Source organism: Maylandia zebra, linkage group LG8 (assembly GCF_041146795.1).
Source record: "Maylandia zebra isolate NMK-2024a linkage group LG8, Mzebra_GT3a, whole genome shotgun sequence".
Taxonomy (NCBI): Eukaryota; Metazoa; Chordata; class Actinopteri; order Cichliformes; family Cichlidae; genus Maylandia; species Maylandia zebra.
Genome location: NC_135174.1, coordinates 15864634 through 15890178, shown reverse-complemented (window position 1 = coordinate 15890178; position 25545 = coordinate 15864634). Strand labels below are relative to the sequence as shown.

The window sequence follows — 25545 nt, the reverse complement described above, 5'->3', positions numbered from 1 at the left end:
ATGTGTAAAATGGGGATGGGCAATACAAGTGTAAATTATTATTCTGTGAAATAATTATTCAAAAACAGTTCCAGGAGCAATGGTGTGTGATGTGCATGACAATTGTGTCTCTTCTGTATATAGGTCAGCTCTCATTGCACAACATCAACCTGCTTAGATAAAGAACAAGGACTTAGCTTACTGGTGTAGTGCCAAGTCCATCTTTCTTGCTTCAACAACAAGTTGACCTTCACCTAACCCAGTGATTCCTGGCCACCAAAGTACAAATGGTGTAGGATTCATATTTACATATTTAAGGCTCCAGCTGTAATGTACTGAGAAACCTCATCCATTTCATTTTTCGTTGTCTGCTTTGCATGCATTGTTTATGCTGAAATATGGAACTTTTCAAACACCAGTGCAGACGCCACTAAATCAAATCCGTTATCAGTGGACATATCCTGAGCGAGGGAGATAGTTCCTTATGCAGTTAAGTACCAAAATGAAGAAGTTATAACTGTGATAAGTAATCTGTGTGTCCATGTGAATCTTGCCTTAGGATAAATCACCTTGTTGGGAACAGCTTCTCTCTCTATCATTTGTTATTCTTTGCATGCCATATGTTGCCATTCAAAATCTTTCAAAACCTCTGAATTCATGGGTTAAACATCCTTTAAGCAGGTAGGACGAATGTTTTTAAGCATCCAACTAACAATTTGAAATTCCTTCATTAGTTCTTGATTCCAACAACAGTCACTTTAACGTTAATAACCTCAACCTTATTGCTTTACTGTACTCTTAATGCACTGTGATTAGAATTCTTGCCTTGCCTTTCACAGATGCACATCACTATAATGTTATATAACACAAAGGCTACAGAAGCAGTTGCCCTCTGTATCCTGCAGTCTTACCATTAAAAGTGCAGCCTGTTGATCCATGGTCTGTCCGGAAGGCCCAGCGACCTGGTTCATTGACGTTGCTGCCAAGGCGAAAATTTGAGTTACTCCCTGATGCAGCACTGGTGAATGATCCAGGGAGGACATAATAGTGAGTGGAGTCGATTGTATCATAACCAGCCTGCAAATGTGAGTCACAAAAATATGATTATTGCATTTAGAAATAATGAATGTTTTTTCATTAGTAAATATGCAGAGTATTGACTATAGTAGGTCTGACCTGAATTCTCAGTGTTGTTGAGGCTATTATACCGTAGTTCATCAGCACAAATGAATAGTGGCCTCCAGAGATCAGCACAGCTTGGACAGTAGTGCGCTGGAAAATATGAATTCAGTTATTATATGTTCTGTTTGATCAGTGTTCTGCTGGATTTACACCTAATTTTGTTATGATACACTTTTCATGTATCACTTTATCAAATGTATTAGTTCATAAGACATTAAGTTGTGCTTCGGTTAGAATGATCTAGATTTCAGATAAATACTATTAACTACCTTAGTTTGTTAGTATGAAATGCTTTATGTAATCTTCTGGTATCACTTAAAAAAAAAAAAAAAAAAAAAAGCTCAATATTCAAAAATAATCTTTGTATGAAATATATCACAGGAATTTATGTCTTTATGTCTGGAAGGTGACACTAGATTACACTAACCTACTGTTCCTGAATTAGTAAAGTAGGCAACAGGCTTTCACGTACACATCACACATAAGCACATAATTTGATTCCAAATTTTGGAAGCTGACTTACTGTTCCACTTGTGGGATAATATGCCACCTCAAACCAAGTTGCAACAAAGACCCAGTTGGCATTAAAGTTCAGTCCTGGAAAGTATTGATTGATGTCTTGTGTAGCTTGCTGGAGAACACTGCCACTGGTGTATTGTTTGTAGTAGATCTGACCATTTCCTCTGTTGTCTAAATCTGTCCAGAATGGAGCAATGATGTCTCTGATACGTTGTGGGAACCTCTGACTTGTAAAGTCCCTTAGTGGACCAGTAAATGTTAGGTGTCCATTATGATTGACCTGAAAAAAATAGAAAAGAAAAAGATTTCCTGTCACAACATCTAGATGAACAGATTTGGATTTTGTTTTGCAAACCACATTTTATATTGTAATTAGTGGCAGGAAGTTTAATTAGACAGCTAAATATTTTTATGGTACAAATGTAGTAAATGAATTGTTCCTGTTAATTTTACATACATAAATGCTGTTATATGTCCTCCCAAAATAGAAAAAAGGTCTTAGCAGGGTAATCGGTGGAGAACTTCCATCATCTACCGCAGAGCTTACAGTTCCAGATGTTGGGTAAAGAGGTCCTAATAAGCAATTAGGTAGATCATGACAAAAAGATAGAAAAGGCCTGTATGGTTAATATTCTGCAAACATAAATATAAAACATATTCATCACAGGCTTTCAGTCTTTACTCCTCTGTGAAATGTGAGGCTGATATAAATTGAGGATAAAGCATTAAAAGTCAAATCTTTAGAGTTTTGAAAAGATACTTACTGACAGCCTGAGCAGTCACTACACCTGTACATGAAACAAAACACGGATAAATAAAATTATGACAAGTTTTTTAAGATTGTAAGATTTTATTTCTGATCCAAAAAATTCAAGTCATCACTTGGGCAAAAATAAACACACCATAAAATGGATTAAAGGAACATAAATACAATTACTAACCTGTCATTCCCAAAAACAGCACAAAAAACACGATTTGACCCGCCATTTTGTCAAATCAGATCTCTTCATTAAAAAGGGAAAAAAAAAAATTTAATTTATAACCTAAGTGCAGAGCTAAATTCAGATGAATCTGTTGAATCTTGATGTAATATTAGTTTTGAGTCTCTCATGCTCATTTGAGACTGCAGGGGACACACAAGGCTTTATATAGTTGGGGATATTTACCTAGGAAATGTAATCAAATACTCCATCAAAGGATATTTAGAGAAGAATGATGTCAGTTACCGTCACCATGGTTAATAGTCAAGCAGTAACTTTAACAACGATAGATACAGATCTCAGACAAAGGGTTTACTGCTGACACAGTAAATCATTCTCAAACTATTAGTGATGATAAACACAGTGTTTACAGTCAGGAAGAGGGAGTGAAGGAAGAAAAAATGTTTTTTCCTCATTAAATTTGGTGCATGAAGAAAATCGAGAAGCTCTGGCATCTTCTTGTCCATGTTGACTATACAAAACAGAAACTCCAGCTGTAGTGTTTGTAACTGCAGCTATTCTGTAATGTCAGATATTTCTCATTTTACTTGAGGAAAATTTCATCCAAATAACAGCAGAGGCAAAAGCTGCTGCACCCAGGCAGTCAACACTTGCGGGTTACAAAAAATGAATGTTAACACTTATTAAATTCTTAGAATCAGTTGTGGGTGGACTGATGTCTGATATCACCTCACATTTCTTCTTCTGCACCTCCTTATATAGAGATGACCCTTTTGCAGGCAAGACTCACACTGCCAATACCTGCCCTGTCAAGGATCTGGTTCATCAACCCAGCATTTTAAGTTATTCTGTATTTGGTTCTTTCTTTGGTTTATTGTTATGTTTAATAAGTTTATACAGTTTAGTCTTGAGTTTAGTTCTTTTTCATGTTTCTGAGGTCATTTGTATTTCTGGTTTATGTTTTCTTGTCTTTGTCTCCTATTTATGTGTCCTATGAGAGTCCATCATGTCCTCTGTGTATGTTTTCCGGTTTGTGTCTCTCGCCCTTTGTGTCGTAGTGGTCTGTCTGTGTTTCATTTCCCTCTCTGTCGCTCTCCATGTCTTAGTCATGTCTTTGTGTTTTGTCTCTATCTGTTCCCATGTTCCCCTCCTTATGTTTTTTGTCTCTGCAGTCTGGTGTGGACTCTCGTTCTCCTTTCCTCGTGTCAAGTTCCTACATCTTAGTCATGGTCTCAGTGTTACTTCCTGTTTTTGTTTTTTTACAGTCTCGTCCTGCGTTCAGTGTGTTCAGTTTTACTTCCCCTGTGTCATCATGTCTAATTCATTCCTGCTGTGTTCCTAATATGTTTCCACTGACCGTGTCTTTCCTCATGTGTATATATTGTGTCAGCTTCCCCTTTTCCCTTGTTTATATGTCTCCATGCCTCAAGTGTTTGGGGATTTCCAGGTGTTCCAAGTTTAATGAATTTACTTTTCCCAGTTTAGGTTTTTGTGATTACTTTTTGTTTAGTTGGTTTTCTTGTTTGTTTAATATTTTTTAAAAATCTAGTTTTGCCTCTTCTCATCTGCATTTTGGATCCTCTGACATTGCAGATCGTGACATGCCCATGTTTTGGACTGCATTTGAGGGCCACATCCACATCAACATAACAGGTTTGGGTCCAGAGAGCATTGTTTAAACACCAGTGCTCATCATGCTCATTCCTGTATAACTACAGTCTACTAATCTTCTGACGGACGCTTTCAGAAGGATAATATGTTTTCATAATCGGGGTTTCCAGTGGTTTAATGTTTACATGACAGGGGTCAGAAACACAATGTACTTGGAGCAGAAAACATTTTTTATTGTCCAGGAAGGAGAATGAAAATACCCAGGATTGGTGGAAGCTGAACATTCGATCAAACTCCTAGTGTTATCAAGCCAAGCCTTTTTTTGTTTCTAGATAAAGTTTTCATGTCTTAAATGTGCCACTGGATCCTCAGACAAAAGAGCACAGGCGTCGTTTATGATCAGTATGAATCAACATTTTACCACTGACATGTTCACTGTGCCAAGGTTCCTGGGTCGATGACCCAGTGTTTTCAGTTTTGTCACATTTAGGTTATGTTGCCACATCAATGTTCTCATTTCCTGTTTTTTCCCCGTGTCAGCTTGTCTCTTGTGTCATTAGTCAGATTATGTTCAGCCCTGTACTCACCTGTTTCCAATCATTGTCATCGTTCAACCTGTGTATGTAAGTTCCTCGGTTTCACCAGTTCTTTGTCGTGTCATTGATGTTGATTTTGATGTTCGTGTGATGTTGTCCTTCCCGTGTGTTCCCTCAGTTCAGTCAGCCATTCAGTGATCCAGCCAGTCAGTGTCCGTTCACCCTCTTTTCATCTGCTCCTTATAATAAACCTTCACCAGTCTTCACTTACCCGTGAGTCCTGCGTTTGGGTTCCTTCTTCCTCGCCTCCACACAACGCCTGACACACTGATTGTGAAACGTGACAGCAGAGATGGCACACTGTGTGTAAAATTCCAAAAGTGAAAATCCTTTCCTTATGAATTAATGCATGTGTAAAGTGTAGTAAATTTCTGTCATTTGATACACAAAGAGGTGTTTAGGAGGGTTATAGAGTTAGTTATGTACCCATTTGGTGGTTACATGTTTTGATATTTACATGTTTGCACATTTGAATGTTCACACCTGCACTTTCAAACCAGTAATAAGTATGTGTTGAATCTACCTCATTGTTTTCCCTGCATTTATCCGAATATAGGATTTCCTGGCTTCTGAGTGGCCAGTGAAGTCTCATGAGGGCCAGATACAGGAAGTGTTTTTGTTGTTGAGGTGTGCGGTTTGGCCTGTCAGCTGTGGTTGGATGGGAAACACACTCAAATCAAAACACTTGTTGTTTTGATTTGCTACATAAATAAATTTGAATTGAATTACATTAAATTACAAACTCTAACTCCTGGAAAACTGAAATTGCCATTTTAAAGGCTTTTAACATTTAAAGTATTTTATAATACAAAGAATGGTGGATTTTCCCTTCTGTCGAACAAGATGACATTTTTAGTGTCTTTGTAAGCTTTGTAAGCGGCTGCATACTAACTTTTACTTGTCTTTTGATTTGTTTTGTTTTTTTCTTTTATTTTGTTGTAAAGAACTTCAGGGTCTCTAGGATGGGAAACAAGTCTCCTTCAGTTACTGCACTCAAGCAGATGGATAACAATTTAAGGTAAAATAGCACAAAATCCTGATCCTGTTTCAAAACATAACCCATGAAACGTCCTGATGCATGCTCAATCATCCAGGTAAGTAAATGCCCAAAAGTTGATTCTGTTCATCTGGATGTAGCGTCTTCAGTGGGAGAAACGTTTTGTCACTCATCCAAGTATTCAAGATACCATAAGTAAAAAACAAAAATGTGGGCCTTGTGCAGGTTGCGCGGCTCCTTTTGGGTACATTCCTCCTTTCATTCTTTCATTTTCATTTACTGAGAAATGAAACTAATATCAATCACATATTAATCATAAACAATTTATCAGAATAAACAATAACTTTGATAGGAATAACATGAAATGTCCTGGCAGCAATGATGACAATGGGATGTGGATAATAATTGTTTCTCTTATGTATTTAGGTCAGCAATTATTGCACAGCATTAGCCTACTTAGAGTAAGAACAGGTTTAAAGCTGTGTGCAGGCTCAACCTATTCATTACTCCACCATCAAGTTGGCTTTCACCCAACCCAATCATTCCTGGCTTCCAGTCAAAGTTCACCCAGTGCAGTATTTACACATCTACAGTTCCAGCACTCATATAATTAAGATAAGATAAGATAAGATAAGATAAGACAAGATAAGATAAGATAAGATACCTTTATTAGTCCCACAAGTGGGAAATTTAATGTTAAGGCTGCCGACCTATTGCATGCAATGGCGGCACCATCTTACCCTCCGACCATACATACATTACACAAAAACATCACATGGGGAAGACAATTAGAAACTGAACGTGACATTGGTTGCTTCACTTGCAGTGCTTGTGTTGAAATCCTGAGAAAAGTTCATGTGCTAGCCAGCCACGTGATCTTATCAATGGAAATATCACGAGAGAGCGCGACAGATAGTATTTAGTATTTAGTATTTATTTATTTATTGTCATTGTCAAGAACAATGAAATTGCGTTTGGGGCTTCCATACAACCCCCCCAAAAAAAAGATAACTGTTAAACATAATCACCATGTTGTAAATGAACAAACTAAGTAAAAGGAAATTTGTCAGGCAAACACACTGCCCAATATTCACATGGATCTGTGGATTCACATAAGTCATTGTGAATCTTGCCTTCAAATCACTGCCACTTTTCTGTTAAAGTATTATGAATGCCACAATCAAAACCTCTTCATGGGCAAAGCATCATTTAAGCAGGTGGGTCTAATGTTTTTACTCCTGTAACTGTAATCCAAGTTGATTTTCCCGGTATTTTCCTTTCCTTCATGAGTTCTTGATTCTAATAATTAACCATAGTAAGAATTTGTGGCCTGAATTTGTGGTGACAGCCCAATTTTTGTTGAGCAGGGAAGGAGGAAAAATGTCTTATAATAAATGCTATCAAGCCAAGCCTCGTCTTATTCTTAAATAGGTCATTATGTCTGTCAGGTTTATATTGTCGATTGTCATTTATGCTTAGAAATATCTACTCATATATGCTTAGAAGTATATAATCATTTGTAGATTGAAAGAATGTCTCATCCTAGGAGGTCTGTAACAACTCTGTGTAGCATGAAGAGGGGGGTGCGTTCACTCCTCTCCAGAGTGTTCTGGCATAGATCACACACCTCTTGGGATCATGAGCAAGGTTTTATCTTTTCTTGCTGATATATGGTATAGCAAACACATCTATATCTGTTTTACTCTAAATGCCTTTTGTTTAGATGAACTGCTGGACTTCCAGACCACACACACACTTACACAACGCACAGGCAAGGTACTCTTTGTGTGTATGTAGACGTCATATGTTAATGAACCTATGTATATTCATGTAACCTCAATAAAAGAGCAGTGTTACGGGGGAGCGGACGAGAGCGACTGGGGTCAAGTGAAGGAACGGCGTTTGTCCAGTTCTCTCCCGTGCACGAGAAACAAAAACAACTTTGCCTACTCGTCTTGCTTTGCTGTGTAGTTAAATTGTCTTGAACGTTCCAGCGAATAGGTTTAAGCTACAATGTCTTAAAGGTAACGCTTGCAACAAACAAGCACAGATGCGCTTAACAATCAATGAGCAACGATTAAAGCTATGTTATTTGGGAGATCATTCCTACTGTCAGTTTAGAATCATAAGCACAAATGTTTTAACAGATGAGTCACTGATTTGTGGAATTGTGACAGCAAAGATTGCATATTGTATACAAATAACTTTACTCCAAAAATAAACATGGATAAAAATCCATAACAGTATTGCGGGTTGCAGCTGGCCGCCACCCGGCATTGTGTGCCGGGTGGCGGCCAGGAGCGGAGGCCCTGGCGGACTGACCCCCGGCTGCCAAGACTGGCAATAGGGACATGGAATGTCACCTCTCTGGTGGGGAAGGAGCCTGAGTTAGTGCGTGAGGTTGAGAGGTACCGGCTAGATATAGTTGGGCTCACCTCTACACATGGCTTGGGCTCTGGAACCAGTCTCCTGGAGAGGGGCTGGACTCTGTCTCAGTCTGGAGTTGCCCCTGGTGGGAGGCGGCGGGCTGGGGTGGGTATCCTAATATCCCCTCGGCTTGCTGCCGGTACGTTGGGGTTTTTCCCGGTGGACGAGAGGGTTTTTTCCCTGCGCCTTAGGGTCGGGGAACGGGTCCTGACTGTCATCTGCGCTTATGCGCCGAGTGGCAGTTCAGAGTACCCAGCCTTCTTAGAGTCCCTGGGGGGGGGGGGTGCTGGAGGGTGCTCCACCTGGAGACTCTGTTGTCCTGCTGGGAGACTTCAATGCTCACGTGGGTAACGACAGCGAGACCTGGAGGGGCGTGATTGGGAGGAACGGCCTCCCTGATCTGAACCCAAGCAGTGCTCTGTTATTGGACTTCTGTGCTAATCACAGTTTGGCCATAACGAACACCCTGCAAGGTGGTTGGTGCCTGCCGTGGTGGTAATCCCCGAACCAAATGGTGGACACCAGAGGTGAAGGGAGCCACCAGGCTGAAGAAGGAGTCCTATCGGGCTTGGTTAGCCTGTGGGACTCCGGAGGCAGCCGACAGGTATCGACAGGCCAAGCGGAATGCGGCTCGGGCAGTGGCTGAAGCAAAAACTCGGGTGTGGGAGGAGTTCGGAGAGGCCATGGAAAAAGACTTTCGGACTGCCTCGAAGAGATTCTGGCAAACCGTCAGACGCCTCAGGAGGGGAAAGCGGTGCTCCACCTGCACTGTGTATAGTGCTGGCGGAGCGCTGCTGACGTCGACTGAGAAAATTGTCAGGCGGTGGAAGGAATACTTCGAGGACCTCCTTAATCCCACTGACACGTCTTCCGAGGAGGAAGCAGAGTCTGGGGATGAGGGGAATGACCCGCCAATTTCTGGGGGCGAGGTCACTGAGGCAGTTAAACAACTCCTTGGTGGCAGAGCCCCTGGTGTTGATGAGGTCCCCCCCGAGTTCCTGAAGGCTCTGGACGTTGTAGGGCTGTCCTGGTTGACACGCCTCTGCAATGTTGCGTGGAGATCAGGGGCAGTACCTGTGGACTGGCAGACCGGGGTGGTGGTCCCCATCTTTAAGAAAGGGGACCGGAGGGTGTGTTCCAACTACAGGGGGATCACACTCCTCAGCCTCCCTGGGAAAGTCTATGCCAGGGTGCTGGAAAGGAGAGTTCGTCCGTTAGTCGAACCTCGGATACAGGAGGAACAATGCGGTTTTCGTCCTGGTCGCGGAACACTGGACCAGCTCTTTATTCTCTCCAGGATACTTGAGGGTGCATGGGAGTTTGCCCAACCAGTCTACATGTGTTTTGTGGACTTGGAGAAGGCATTCGACCGTGTCCCTCGGGGTGTCCTGTGGGAGGTGTTGCGGGAATATGGGGTGTCTGGCCCATTGCTACGGGCCATTCGATCCCTATACAACCGTTGCAAGAGCTTGGTTCGCATTAAGTCGGACTCGTTCCTGGTGGGTGATGGGCTCCGCCAGGGCTGCCCTTTGTCTCCGGTTCTGTTCATAATTTTTATGGACAGGATTTCTAGGCGCAGCCAAGTGGCGGAGGGCTTTCGCTTTGGTGGCCTCAGAATCACATCTCTGATTTTTGCAGATGATGTGGTTCTGTTGGCTTCATCGGGTGAGGGCCTCCAGCTCGCACTGGAACGGTTCGCAGCCGAGTGTGAAGCAGCGGGAATGAGGATCAGCACCTCCAAATCTGAGGCCATGGTTCTCAGCCGGAAAAGGGTGGAGTGCCCACTCCGGGTCGGGGATGAGTTCCTGCCCCAAGTGGAGAAGTTCAAGTATCTCGGGGTCTTGTTCGCGAGTGATGGGAGAAGGGAGCCGGAGATCGACAGACGGATTGGGGCTGCAGCTGCACCGGTCCGTCGTGGTGAAGAGGGAGCTGAGTGTAAAAGCGAAGCTCTCAATTTACCGGTCGATCTACGTCCCTACCCTCACCTATGGCCACGAGCTGTGGGTAGTGACCGAAAGAACGAGATCGCGGATACAAGCGGAAGAAATGAGCTTCCTCCGAAGGGTGGCTGGCCTCTCCCTTAGAGATAGGGTGAGAAGTTCGGCCATCCGGGAGGGGCTCAGAGTAGAGCAGCTGCTGCTCCACATCGAAAGGAGCCAGCTGAGGTGGTTCGGGCATCTGACAAGGATGCCCCCTGGGCGCCTCCTGGGTGAGGTATTCCAGGCATGTCCCACCGGGAGGAGGCCCCGGCGCAGACCCAGGACACGCTGGAGAGATTATATCTCTCGGCTGGCCTGGGAACGCCTTGGTATTCCCCCGGATAAACTGGAGGAGGTGGCTGGGGAGAGGGAGGTCTGGGCCTCTTTGCTTAGGCTGCTGCCCCCGCGACCTGGCCCCGGACAAAGCGGATGAATGGGTTGCAGCTGGGTGCTAAAGATCAACTTGGCCTTCTACTTCAATAACAGAATGACTAAGTGAGATTTTATTCAGCAACACATTTTACTGTATGATCTTACTGGAGATAAAAAATAGACATTGTTCATAATCAGATTTTTATTACATATTATGAATGATTTGTGATACATTTAGGTGATTATTCATTAACTTTTATTTCAACTGATAAAACGAAGCAAAAATAGTAATCATGTTATGATATTAAATTGTAGCTCAAACAGTAGGTACCCAGTTTATTGTACTTCACTTTGTACTATCACTTTATTTTGTAAATCCAAAGTAGTGTTGGTTGCGTTTCTGAGAGACAAGTATATGTGCACTAAATACTTTATTTAATCCTTGATTTGCCCTTGATTATACATTATTTTTAATTATGATGTAGATTTAATTATAAAAATCTCACACAGAAACCAAGAACAAGTTAATCTTATCAACAAACAGTGAATGCAACAAGGTTAAAACTTTAATATCACACATATTTTATCCCATTTAGATTTAAAGCCAACTTACTGCAAACCTTACCACAACTAAAGAAACACTCCTCAAGAAAGACAAAGACAACACTCCGATGAAAAATACCATTTAGAAGTGACTGAATAATGAATGATTTTCAAAATATGGATCATTTTTGATCTCCAGAGTTTTGGCAGTTTCTAGACTGGAATTTTGGGAGCAAACCGTTTGACCAGCAGGGTTACCAGCATGCTGGCTAGGATCAAACTGGCCAGCAGGGCCAGCAGAGGTGTCACCTGGCTTTGGCCACTGTTTAATTGCATCACTGGGTCTGCAAGAGAAGAACCAAAGTTTACATTTACTTTATCCGTGAACTTTATGTGATCAATAAGAGTGCAAGGTGAAGAGACATGAGAGCTTCAATGTACCTCTGCTACCTGGCCTTGAAACAAGCGGTCCAAGTGAGATGGATGAAGTGTCATGGAAGGATGCATCCCTCCGAACTCGCCTGTGGTAACCCGGGTAACAGCGCTGAGAGAAAAAAAATGTTTATAGGCTTCTGCAGATTTAACAGTTTTTAAATTTATTAGGTAAAAATGAAAACCAATAAGAATTTAAAACAGTGGTACGTACAGCTGTGCAATTGTTGTGTCTCAAAAGACACAGGTGCACATTGCAGTGAAGGTAAATGGATGAATAGTTGGTAAAAGTAAACATCCTGAAGGAGAATCGGGCCTCAGTAGAGATGCCGTTCTGAATCAGCTCTACCGTTCCATCGGCTTCATTGGGACACCTGGAAGACAGGCAGACGTTTAAATATCCCACATTATAAAGCAAAGCAGCAGAATTCATTATGAGGAAGAATTGGTGGAGAAAAACCGAGGAGAGGTCTGTCTGGGGCTGATTCTTTCAAGTTTTTAATAAAGTATACTGTTACAGGAAAAATGGTTCTATGTTTCTTTACCTTCTTTTAAATGTACAAAGATGCCTTTTGTCTGCCCTTTGCCTATGGTTAGATTAGTTTACAATTATCTTTTTAGACTTTCTCAGCAAAGACATACTGTTTTGGGACATATTGTTTTAGATTGTTTTATCTCTCACAGCCTTCTCCCAGCTCTCTGCTGACGAGACTAGCGCCACATATGGAGTTGTTTATTTTATTTATTTTGTATTTTCTTATCCTGTTCTCACTGTCTTTCCTATAAAAATTACCAAGCCACTGTGCATGGTGTGAGTTGTTCTTAGCAGCTCACCCGTGTACACGTTTGATAAAGAAAGTAACTTTGTCTCATTGTGTCTTTATTTCTCCTGGGTTTTTTACAGAGTTTTCCCCCAACATTTCTTGGTCCTTCGACAGCCGGATCACCTCCATCGTGTCCCATCTCCGTGACCAGTCCACGTTGTTCGCCTGTCGACAGCCCACACACCAGGTGTGTGGAAAAAGACCAAGAGCGTTAAATTCGGGTCTTGGCCAACGTTCTTAGAAAGCGACCCACGGTGGTGGGACCCGATCGAGGTGGACCAGACCCGGCGACACCGACCAGGTAGATACAGACACACTGACACAATCTTGCGTAAAAACGTATTTTAAATTCAGGGAATTTAAAATAGCGAAAGTAGCTCGTCGCGACTGGAAGCTCCCCACTTCTGTGGGTTTAAAGTAGCTCGTCGGCTGGTAGCTTGGAGCTCGTCGACTGGAAGCTCCCCACTCTTGTGGGTTAGGTTTGGAGCTCTGGGTAGCTCCCCCAGCTGGGTCAAGGGAATAAGTAGCTCGTCTACAGAAAGACTGGCAGCTCCCCTTTATTATAAGGGTTCCGATCGCGCGAATAAGTGTGAATGTGAATGTATGTGTGTGTGTATTGTTGTAACTAACGGAGCAAGCTGAATTTTCACGGTCCAATAAGAGACTGAGCTGCTCCTACTGTGTTTTTCTTTTACTGCTATTCACTGACGTGCTGGTGAGTTGAGAGAACGGTCGAGTTCCGTCTCGTAAAGTTCACACCGCTTTTGGAAATAGTCCGAAAGTAGAAGGGCGTGTGAGCAACCACTCTCGTCTCTAATACCAGCGAAGGTGATAGCAGCTGTATTGTGTATATATTACTTAAACAAAAATAAGTACATACATAAATAAGATGGGTAATCAAGCAAGTGAAATTAAAACTCACTCCTGCTGACGAGCAGTGGTGAGAAAAGAAAAGTCCAGACGCCGGACAAAAACAGTGTCTGTAAACTGAGAGATTTAAGAAAACAAAATATAAACAGAAGAACAGAACTCAACTGCCAGTTTAGTAAAACCAGAAGACGAGACACTGTGCAGTTCCCACAACCCTTTTAGTAAACCATCACTCATTCCTGCAGCCGCATCTGCAGCAACACCCATATCAGGAAGAACATAATAATCCCTTATTAGGTGAAAACTAGAGATCACAGTAGTTTGAAGTAGTTTAAAAGGGTTGAAAACAGACCCCACTGAGTAGATATAAATATAAAAAGTACGAAATAAAGATGAACAAAGGGAAAGTTACAGTAGAAATTATCTTTAGAGTACTTGAAATTAATAATAGCAAGGATAACAACCTGTAAAGTGATATTAACAATGAAACACAGTTGGCATGATGACCATGCCCAGCATGTATAAAATGAATATAAAGCAAATAATTCACACAAAAATATTTTAATAACATAAATAAGGTATATTAAGGCTGTGTCATTGTTCAGCCAAGGACAGTGTGTGAAAAGGTAACTGTCTCCACCTTGGGAAAAGGATGATTCTGCAGGTCATCTGAAGCCCTTGATGGATACAAAATAAAATATAAATAATATATTATAATAGAACTGCCTGGTCCGCCATGCAACAGAGAGAACAAATGTGACCGCAGATTGGATGAATTCAAAATTATCTGTTTGCTGAATAAGATGATCCTAACTATCAAATTGGCTCAGTAGTAGTATAGTGGTACACACTGATAAAATATTATAATATGCTATTGCTGTTATATAAGACAAAGAGGATAATATTAACAATGACATAATATTAATATGAAGAGGCACCTTAATCGGTTATGATGTGAGGTGAATAATTGTTAAGCAGTAGTCTGCATCAAGCTTAAGGTTTGCTGAAACTCAGTGTAATGACATGTGAGATGAAGACAATACAGAGAATAACTAAACTAATGAAGTGCATAGAGGCACTTGACCAGCTTGAAACTTATCATCCTAGAATGACACATTGCTGAGATATAGAGCACACCTATAATAACAACCAATAAGCAAAACCCTGTAGACACCAGCTAAAAACTACAGGATTGAGAAGCTGAATTAAATATGTAGACACTGCTAAGCTGATGAGCATGTTCCACATTTTCTTTTCTTTTTATTTATTTGTTTCTTTTAGAGCAGAAGCTGCTGTAACACACCCAAAGAAAGACTCTAGGTCTGACCAACCGTTTCAGTCATGGGCAAAAAGATGTCAGTCAATAAAATTCTAAAAGATAATTTATTGACGAAAAATATATCAAGAGATAAAAGATAAAATAGTCCAGTGTCCCACTTAAGAATTGTATAAAAACACACAGTCCCAAGGCCAGAGCCAGCTATGCCACACGGCCAAGTTGCACTCCACATGTTGCCTTTAACAGGGTTAGAAGTTGTACTTGGAGACCCACCACCCTGCAAGCATATAGTCAGTGGTCACTCAAGCCTCTGCAACCCAGCTGCCTTTAGGCTGTGGCATATAATAGGCCCTGGACTGCACAGAGAGACAAAACGACACACTTAATATAAAATTCATAGCGCAAAACCCATCCATCCCAATCATATCTGATTTCATCACATTACATACCTGCACAGAGAGACAAAACGACACAGCAGTGGTTGTAGTGTGGGCTATAAGTAGACCAGTGTATCAGTGCAATCAAGTACACCTGCCTCTAATTAGTCCAACCTCATTCCAGCCATTGGCTCACCAAAAATGTGACACACACAAAACCACTCCCAACCCAGTGCAACTTCACACAATAATATGGAGCTGAATTAACACAGGCACATTAGTCTAGTATGTTACAAGCTGCATGCTATTACAAGCCAATATATGCAGACTTCTGCCTTGTTCGGGTGGCAGCATTTTTCTTTTTTCTTTTGTGTCCTGACACGTTTATGTTTTTGTTTTTGTTTGATTATTTTGTTGGTTTTGGAAACGAATTTAAACGAACTTGTGACCATACTTGAGAATCACAGTGACACATAGTGATTAGGCATATGATTGAAAAATGCCTAGGTTTAGAGCTGTGAGCTATGAGCTGTGAGCAATGCAAAGTTAAATATATATATTTGTATAAATGGGAAACAACCCTAACTTGAAAGTTTGAAATGTGTGAGATCCATGCATTGTTTGAAGAACTAGAAATTATCTAAAACTGCCTTAAGTGAAAATGTAGAGTTGCATCTATTCTCCCAGACAAAAAAAAACAAAAAACAAAAAAAGGGAGAAGCATTCTGTAACTTAAAAATAAGGCTGACTGTTGACAACAGACTAAAACACTAATTCGCAGGTGGCTATCAGGAACAGAGAGGCGAGCAAAGTCACAAACACCAAGGCCGCAGACAGCCACGCAGAAACAGCAGATAACATAGAGACAACGCCTGCTAGAACCGTGGAGAGGAAGGTCACTTCACACGAGATTGTTGCGCATGTGAAATACACAAAGATAAACAAATAACCATTTATATAGACAGCCAGTATGTTTTCTCTGCTGTGCATCATTTTGCAAAAAATCTGGAAAACCAGAGGAATGATTACACCAACCGGCAAACCAGCACGCCAACCTCTTACAACGCCTACTGACTCTTTCATTACTACAGGCAACAATTTTGCTGACAGAGCAGCAAAATAGGCGGCACAACAGGCAAACATCACATTGATGGCAGTAAACACACATCAGATTCCACTGGATGTGTTGAAAAATGAACAAAAAGCATCAAGCACAGCAGAGCAGGCAAAATGGCTAAAACACGGTGCAGTTCTGACAAACGATTTAATGATGTGTTATGGCAAGCCAGTGTTGCCAAAATCGCTCCACAAGATGGCGGCATTAGTGACTCATGGCTGTACGCATTTGTCATCGGGGGGAATGACCTGTATTGTCAACTCTCATTTCTACACTGTAAATTCTACACTGTAAATTTTGAAACCTCAGCAAAACAATTTGTCAGAACGTGCATGACGTGTCAAACAAAAAATAATATAAAAGAGGCCGTTTTCCCACACCACCTTATCTTTTTCACACAATCCGTATGGACTTTATTGAGCTAAATGAATGCCAAGGGTAAAAATACGCCCTAGTGGTTATAGATGTATTCTCAAAGTGGCCGGAAATCTATCCAGTGAAAAAGGCAGATGCAATTTCAGTAGCAAAGTGCCTGTGCAATCACTTCATACCCACATATGGCATCCCAGCTTTGATACGGTCAGACAACGGCACTCATTTTGTAAATGATGTCATCACTAAGGTCTCTGAAGCACTCGGTTTCAGCATAAAACACCACTGTGCTTATCACCCTCAGAGCGCAGGCCTTGTAGAGAGAACTAACGGCACTATAAAACAAAGGCTCAGGAAATGCATGGCAGAAACAGGAAGGCCGTGGCCTGAATGTTTGGGTTTAGTGAAAATGTGGATGCGCTTAACACAAGGCTCCCATAAACTAACTCCATTTGAAATAATTCATGGCAGGCCGTTTCCACTGCCTATTACTAGTCAACCAATAGACAAAGCAATCAGAGAAAACACATTAGCAGAGTGGATGTCTAAGCTGTTAGAAAACAAAGAGATCGTTGTACATAATCAACAACCTGATGATGTTTCTCCAGTGTCTTGCAGACTAAAGCCCGGTGACTGGGTTCTGATCAAGGTGCTCCAAAGGAAAAACTGGAGCACACCCAGGTGGGAGGGGCCATACCAAGTCCTCCTCACTACACCGACCGCTTGCAAAATTGCGGAACGACCATCCTGGATCCATCAGAGTCACTGCAGGCGAGTCAGTGAAGCCATCTAAACACAGCTGACGGCAGGCTTGCCCGCTTGTTGTGATCTCGCCCGGTGGAGGGGTCAGCTTTCCTGGCCGGGGGGTCTACTCGCGACAGGAGGGTGTGTTCCGTCGTCATGAGGTGGTGGCTCTTATCAACTGCAGCGGCCCTGACCATGGCCGGGCTCCTCACCTTTGCTTCCATGAGGGACAACAAGTCACACTATATGGAGAAAAGGCAGACACTGTATGACAAAGACGTCTGGCCTGTGGCCGTACAGCATACCTGAAGATCGCAGTTGGTGTCTGTTGGGCCTGGCAACACATCCAGGCTACGGTACTCTTTGGTCCAAAGCCAACTACAGCATCCCAGCAAAAGCAACCTGGAGGTCATCATCACTCACAAATGTGAACTGTTCCGGACAGACCTACCTACTGACCTGGCCCCAAGTCTCAGACCCACTGCCTGATGTAATTCTACTGAACAAACTGAACGCATCACAACTGCCAGAACGAGAGGAAGTGTATGGCCTGTTCAATCAACGCCACCTGTGCCAGTAACACGACGCTGATGGGCCTAAACTGTCGCTCCGACTACAGCTACCGAATGCCACTACAAACAAAGACTCAGTACCAGACAGGATGTGCACGGACGGCACCCAGCAGCAGAGGAACCAGAGTTTTGGCTGACTGGTACTTCCTATGTGGCAACAAGGCTTATCTGTCACTCCCTGAAGGTTGGGGAGGTCTGTGCGCCCTGGTGGAATTATCAGATCACGTTTTCTTCATGCAAAGTGTTGCACATCACCCAAGCAGCCGGCAGAGACGTGAAGTGGACATCGCCTCCCCCAATTCTTTCGGCATTACCGTGGACACTGGAGTGCCGGGAGAGTTTCGCATCTGGGGAGGAGGAGTGAAATTCTTACAGAGCTTGATCCCCGGCATTGGAGTTGCCGAGGTGCGGGATCACGTGGAGATCAACCGATATGCTCTGCTACGACACATCAACTTGACTAAGACCCTGGGAACCGCCTTAGCAGGAGAACAGCAGGCCATCAGAACGATGGTGCTGCAGAACAGACTGACACTAGACCTGCTAACAGCATCACAAGGAGGAGTTTGCAAGCTGATCGGGGAAACATGTTGCACTTTTATCCCTGATGGATACGAAACTGGAGGAGACATTTATGAAGCTTTGCAGAATTTGACTGCTCTGCAAAAATATGTCACTGACCACACACCTGGAGCAGCTACAGCACAAGGCTGGCTTGACTGGCTGTTCAGCGGTTCATGGCTGGCTGCTGTAGCAAAGCCATTTTTTCTTCTAGGTCTCATCATGATAGCACTGCTCATATTAGTGTTGTGTGTGTTGCCATGCCTAAGAGTAATGATTTCACAGATGATAACAACTACAATGACTGCTTATGTTGCCGTGCCTGAAGAAGAACAACATCCCGTTGCAATTCTGTTAGAGGAGAACTTGTACTAGCTGCTAATAAATGACGTGGTGATTAAAAATGACTTGTCAAGTGATCATGCACTGATTAAAACATTAGTAGGTTATGCAAGTTTTCATGCTTTTATTTTTTGAAGTCTTCAGTTTTAAACATAAAGTTTTCATTATTTTACATATAAAGTTTTCAAATTAAGGTTTGCATCATTTTAAATATAAGGTTTTCATCCTTGTATTTTTTGAAGTTTTCATTTTACATATTAGGTTTTCATCATTTTTAAATATAAAGTTTTCATTTTACTTTTCATCCTTTTATTTTTTATAAAGTTTTCGTTTTAAAATATAAGGTTTTTATCCTTTATTTTTTGTAGTTTTATTATTATTTTTTCTTGTTTATTCCACTTGTTATTTCATTTACTATGATTTTCATTTACTATGTTTTTCTTTTTATTTTCTTTTGTTTTATTCTTTAGACCAAATGACTGCCATTTCTGCTATGCTGACATTTTGAAGATTTTGGAAATTAAAAATTGCCTACGATACTTAATAAATAATTTTCATAGACAATTGTTGTATACATTTAAAATAAGTTAAACAGGGGGGAATGTTACAGGAAAAATGGTTCTATGTTTCTTTACCTTCTTTTAAATGTACAAAGATGCCTTTTGTCTGCCCTTTGCCTATGGTTAGATTAGTTTACAATTATCTTTTTAGACTTTCTCAGCAAAGACATACTGTTTTGGGACATATTGTTTTAGATTGTTTTATCTCTCACAGCCTTCTCCCAGCTCTCTGCTGACGAGACTAGCGCCACATATGGAGTTGTTTATTTTATTTGTTTTGTATTTTCTTATCCTGTTCTCACTGTCTTTCCTATAAAAATTACCAAGCCACTGTGCATGGTGTGAGTTGTTCTTAGCAGCTCACCCGTGTACACGTTTGATAAAGAAAGTAACTTTGTCTCATTGTGTCTTTATTTCTCCTGGGTTTTTTACAGAGTTTTCCCCCAACATATACTAAGACAAGGTGACACTGCAAACGTGCTCTTACTCTGCAGTAATAAGATCCCAGCGGACGGGGTAGTTTGGCATGTTGACTGGTGTGGCCCAGCAGGAGTCCAAAATAGTGGAGATCTGGCTTTGATCCACTCCTTCTGTTCTCACCGCCACATATAACCTCTGATCTATTTCCATTTGTATGTTTGTGTCACTGCTGAAGGGGAAGCGGAAGCCAGGGTCCTGGAAGGGGATCATTCTCATGCTGTACTGTCCTTGACCGGTTGCAATCTTCTTCCTAATGATGCTACAAAAAACATAATAATACTACAAATGAGTTCATTATTAAATGATGAACATTATTAACATGCATGAATATCAAAAAGTGTAATGTTAATGTGCGGCAAAAATGACGTTCTCATTTTCATGTTTTTATTTTGTCTCATTGTCAGTATTGTGATCTTAAAGCACTATCTTTCAAAATAAGTTCCCAAAAGATGCCTGAAGTGCACATTTAATTACATAAAACACTGGAATATATAACAATCGAATCTAAGTATTGTGTATAATGCATAGGAGATGTATTGTTACCTTTCTACAGGATTGATGCCCACAGCCATAGACAGGGCCTGATTCAGGGGGTATTCGCAGCAGAAACGCAGATTGATGCTCCTCTGGCGGCTGATAAGACTTCCATGAGGATCCACAAAACCCTGGACGATGTTCTCATACATGAAATGTGTTCCGTTGCTCTAAAATTAAAAAAACAAAACATTACAAATTGAATATGATGTCATTTATAATATAAATGACAAAACATGACATGTATAATAACAGTGACTATCCATAATATTTTGGTTTTATAACTGTACCCTGAGTGCTGTCCCACACAGATGGTTGTCATTGTCAAAGTGGAAAACCAGTCGACCATACTCAAGAGTCCCATTGCAGGATTCATCTCGGAGATGGAGGGCATCAGAGTGAAAGCCAGCCTCAAATAGCTGACAACGGGACACGGACATGGTGCCTGAACTACTGGCACAAGTGATGGTTGAGTCTGTTAATATAAGTTTAAAAAGAAGAATAAGAAAACAAATAACTAACAAATCCCATTTTTCTTGTACAAACTGCACTGCAGTACCATTGCCAATGACCCAAAAATAAAACAAGGTTTAAATAGGAGCTTCCTTCACCATAGCTTTCACTGTTGCCTCGGTCATGGTGTTCATCACAGAAGCAGCCATAGACACCGTCCTTCTTACCACACCACTCGTACTCTGTGCAGTCCAGCTGTTCACATGGGTCTGACTCCTCTGCAGAAGAAGAGTGACAGGAGTACAATAAAACAAAGCCAATCTTTCAAGAAAAACCTGTTAAGCTCTATCAAAAGACATCAAAAAGACATCACTTAATTATCCAGCACAAACTTACCACACAGTAAACCAGAGCGCCAGTCAGGGATGTCTAGCCCTAGAACAGAGCAGGTTTTCTCATAGGCTGAGACAGCAGAACACAGCATGCCATTGGCTGGAGTGTAGAGGCAGAGGTCATAGACACAGGAAGTGAAAAATGGCTCGGGGTCAGAGTGCAGGTGACAGGCTCTGAATGGACCGGTGGTGTTGGTGATGACACTGCAGAGTTGGGAGTATTCTTCTCTAAAGGTGCAGTCATTCAGTCCATCGCCACTTCTTTGATCAGTAGACCCACATCTGGAAAAGACATTATATGTTTAACACTTTGGGAAATTTTGTGTACTTTGGTAAAATGTCCTGTACATCTACACTCCCAATTCACACTCAACACAACGGTACATTTATTATTTTTACTGGGATGTAATATATATGCTGTTGTCCTTAAATGTCCATAAAATCTTCTCATTCAAAGCAAGACATTATGTTATATGAGTTGATGAAGGTCAACAAGACTCTATTTTTGGAATATCCTAAAGAAGTTCCAAACAGCTCACCCTGGTTGGCTTCTTGTTGACTTCCAGCTCTGTCCAAAGTCATTGTCATTTTGTGCCAGTGTGCCATTGGGTGAGACTTTGTCATCCCCAGAGTCGCCATTGAAGTTTCCACACATACCTGTGACTCTGTTTTGACGGTTTTGGGCGATTCTTACCAACAAAGTACTCTGGCCATCAAACTGGACCGCCAGGTCAAGTGCATCGACAACTATGTAGCTGCCTTCCCTTACCACCTGAGCTAAAGTTCTTGCAGAGGTGGGAAGAGACACTTCTCCACTATTTACCTAGAAGAACAAGCGTTATGAGAGACATGCAAAGTACCTGCTGTGAAGGTGTTCATATGAGCGAAACATAGAAAGCTTAGTATTTACCGTTACTCTTTTATTGGGTCCGATCCTGATGTGCACACTTTCTGGATGATTTGAGAGGTATATGTCCACTGCAGACACAAATGACACACGGTTGTTTCCACGGTGATTGTTGGTGGCTATCACCTGAAACTGGGTTTCATTGGTGCCATGGTTTGTGCTCTCAGTGATGATGTAGGAGCAAGTTCCCTGGAAATGAGCCACTGCTCCATCAAAGGTGATGTAGTGTGGATCCCCCCACACTGTGCAGGTGGACATGGCATCGTAACAGCCCAGCTGGCCGTCTCTGATGGAGCACTGTTGTGCAGGAGTGCAAGACGAGGCAGAACATCGCAGGTCATTTGGAGCGTGACATTCACATCTCTGTGAGCAACCGTCTGTCCAGAAGGACTCGCCAGCCTGTGTGAGAGAATGTAACAAAAAGAGGAAGAATAACCGCAGTTTATAGTAAAGCCTACCATGTATTTACTGTTGCCAAGCTGTCATTGTTAATTATCTGCTCAAATCATTTATGCAATTAAAACCTTTAAACTATATCCCTCTTTTATATAGCTCTATGGTTCTTTGTAGAACTTACATTATAGTAGAATCCATTATACTGGCAGCCACAGCGTTCCACTGGGACACAACTGGTTCCACTCCTGCGGTAGCCTTCGTCACAGAAACATCCCTCAGAGCAAGCCCGTTCACAGGTGGTATCATTACTGCTGGCACAGGTGTGGCCACAGTCAGTACCACACAGCTCATAATGGCTGTTGGCTGGACAGTCCAGTGCTAAAAAATCAAGAAAGCAAAAGATGGATGTCAGGTGGTTAAAAAAAACAGTCATGAAACTTAGACACCATATTTCAACACACTTACAAAAACAACAACAAAAAAGAAGCATTTTATTTTCTTGTGCTTGATACTATATCAGCAACACAATGGCAGGTTCACTCACCACAGGTGGTATTTTGTCTCCAAGGGTAGATTCGAACATTAGCAGACTGACAGGCTCTAACATATGTTTCAAGAGCCCTGCAAAGGAGGTCATGACCTCGATTTCCTGCCACACACACGTCAAACACACAGTCGTTGAAATATGGTGCACGGTCCACCTCCTCGTGGCAGAAACTGAAGGGCCCATCAGCTGCCTGGATCACCTCACATTGATCTCTAGCGGGCTGTTCATTGGGACATCTCGGACATGATGAGCCGCATCCATCACTGCAGGTGTAGTTTCCTGGAACCTTCCAGGCTCTCCCAAACTCATCTGGAGATGCAACTGTTATTCCAGATGGGGTGTAGAAGTCATCATTTGAATTTCCATTGAAGTTTCCACAAAGTCCACATGTTTTTCCCCTTTTGATGAGAACAGTAAGATAAAACAGATTCATTGGTTTTACTGTGGGGAGGATTATCAATCTTATGGGACACCCCAAAAGACCATTCTGAGCCAAATAAAATCCTGTACATTCGAATTATGTTATAAAAGTGTGGTAGTGCACAACTATGAACACTTTTAAAGGTGTGAGTGTGTGAGTAATTGCAACACCAGCTGATTTTGAGCGAAGATGAATGGCAGATACCTGTAATTTGGAGGCACAGTGATAGAAACTGTACTCCATCCATCGTATATGACGCTTAAGCCAAAATCAGTGCGGACAATTGTTCGAGATCCACTGGCAAAGATAGATACTCGACTTCCATTCAAGAGAATTGGTACATTCTGTGTTATTCCATTTACCTGGGACATTGGAAGGACAATTTAGGAAAGCCAAAAATATTTAATTTTATTCATATGCCCTTTATCCGTAGTCATATGTCAGCACTAAACAAATGTAATAGCAGCACAATGACCAACAGCACATGGCAATTATTTACCAAGGGTCTCTCACATTTGGTTATTTTTTATTACTGTCCCTACAAGTGTAAGTGATAGCTCATTGTTAAAAATAAATTCAGTGAGGCTCTCTAGTGAAGAAATTGAAGTTTCCAGACTACTTTCTCTTTAACATTCCTTTACAGCAATTTTTTGTTGTCCATTTTCTAACAATACTTTGCAGTTAAGTGGAGGTCTCTCTCATGGTAGGTTCATCTGTAACTGTCTGTGGCTTTAAATTTTGCTTTTTATAATGTAAAATATGAGTAATTGTTCAGAAACAGTTCCGCTCACCTCTACCATACCCCTGTTGTATCTTGACATGTGCACATGATAGCCCCACACATTCACGAAAACTTCTGCTGTGACTGAAACTGGCAACCCATTCAATGCCTCATTCTTAGCTTCCACAGAAAACTGATTCAGCTCATCAGTGGCATTACAAAGGGTCACCAGAACATAGCGACATGTTCCTTGGAAGTCATAAGCCTTACGATCAAAGGTGAAATAGTGAGGGTCTCCAGAGGCAGAGCACGTGCCAGAAGGGTTGGGATGGCAGCCAAACTCGCCCTCCACCACACGGCAGGACTCCTGGGGCCCACAGGAGTTGGGAGTACAGTGGACGTTCCCTGTATTTCCGTTACAGGTACACAAGCTCTGACATTGTTCACCATCCCAGAACTGCTCACCACTTTCGCGATAGCGTCCTTGATGATAGCATCCACAAGATGTTGGTGGAACACACTGGTCACCATTGAGGATAAAACCACTGTTACACTGACAGCCCTCCTGGCACACACTATCACAGGTGAAGGGGAAAGAGAGGCTGGGGCAAGCAGAAGGACAAGAGGTTCCACAGAGTTCATAATGGCTGTTTGATGGGCAGGTTAGTGCTGGAGAAGAACAAACAGGTTAACATATGAAAGCATTTTTAAACATTTGGAGATCATGGCTAGAATTAATTCAAAAACAGTTGAATGCTTACCACAGCCAGTTGCATTTCTCCATTGTCCTAAGGCAACACCCTTCTGTTGACACATTAGTGCATAATCTCGTAGGACGTCACACAGAGTTGATGCTGGATTGTTAGAGCCCCTCATGATCTCCACACATACATCCACCTGCTGCCTTGGGTCAACCACAGACCAACAGGGTACAAATGGCCCATCTGGTGATCTGAGAATGCCACAGTACTGACTAGAATTAAAATCGGTCCTAGGATCATGACCTCTGCTTTCCACACAGTGAGCAGCCAGAGAGCCAACTCGCCAGCTGTCTCCAAAGTCCTGAGAACTGTTGACCAGGACACCGTTGGGTGTGCGGAAGTCATCATGCGGACGACCATTGTAGTTACCACAGAGTCCACCCAGTGAACCGCTGTAGACACCAGGAGCAGTGACACGGACAAAGTGAGGCCAGACTGTCTGCACAGTTACACCAAAGGAGGTGCGAATGATGACACTGCGCAGGTTGCTGTAGAAAATTTGGATTCCATTGGACCCAGCACTGAAAGGCAGCCTGATCACCTGACCAGCCACCTAAAAGGCATTAAAATAGTCAGTCATAATAATTATAATAACACTTTTAAGTAAAGACCATTTTGTTAATGATGTTTCCATCTGTCATTTCCCAATAAGTCCTAAGCTTGGTACTTATTGTAGAATGTAGTAGATAATATTTTTTTTTACCAAACAACCAGTTTGGAGCTATTATATTAGATCA

General features: G+C 42.0%; 1 protein-coding gene across 2 annotated transcripts in view; it reads right to left on the bottom strand.

Moving 5' to 3' along the window:
• Positions 1-25545, bottom strand: part of LOC105940526 (alpha-tectorin-like) — a 46803-nt gene that overhangs the window by 11328 nt on the left and 9930 nt on the right. Inside the window, exons 11-25 of one of the 2 annotated variants that reach the window (XM_076887488.1) lie at positions 24809-25361; positions 24118-24716; positions 23531-23688; positions 22903-23303; positions 22540-22736; positions 21966-22361; positions 21595-21878; positions 21060-21337; positions 20822-20941; positions 20501-20685; positions 20220-20380; positions 19684-19935; positions 11793-11952; positions 11588-11690; positions 10805-11490 (exon numbers count right to left, since the gene is read on the bottom strand). The exons of the other annotated variant lie outside the window; for it this stretch is intronic. Of the exons in view, the coding sequence (XP_076743603.1) occupies positions 11360-11490; positions 11588-11690; positions 11793-11952; positions 19684-19935; positions 20220-20380; positions 20501-20685; positions 20822-20941; positions 21060-21337; positions 21595-21878; positions 21966-22361; positions 22540-22736; positions 22903-23303; positions 23531-23688; positions 24118-24716; positions 24809-25361 (3978 nt within the window). The 3' untranslated portion in view covers positions 10805-11359. Of the gene's footprint in view, positions 1-10804; positions 11491-11587; positions 11691-11792; positions 11953-19683; positions 19936-20219; positions 20381-20500; positions 20686-20821; positions 20942-21059; positions 21338-21594; positions 21879-21965; positions 22362-22539; positions 22737-22902; positions 23304-23530; positions 23689-24117; positions 24717-24808; positions 25362-25545 lie in introns of those variants that run through there. 2 annotated transcript variants of the gene reach the window in all.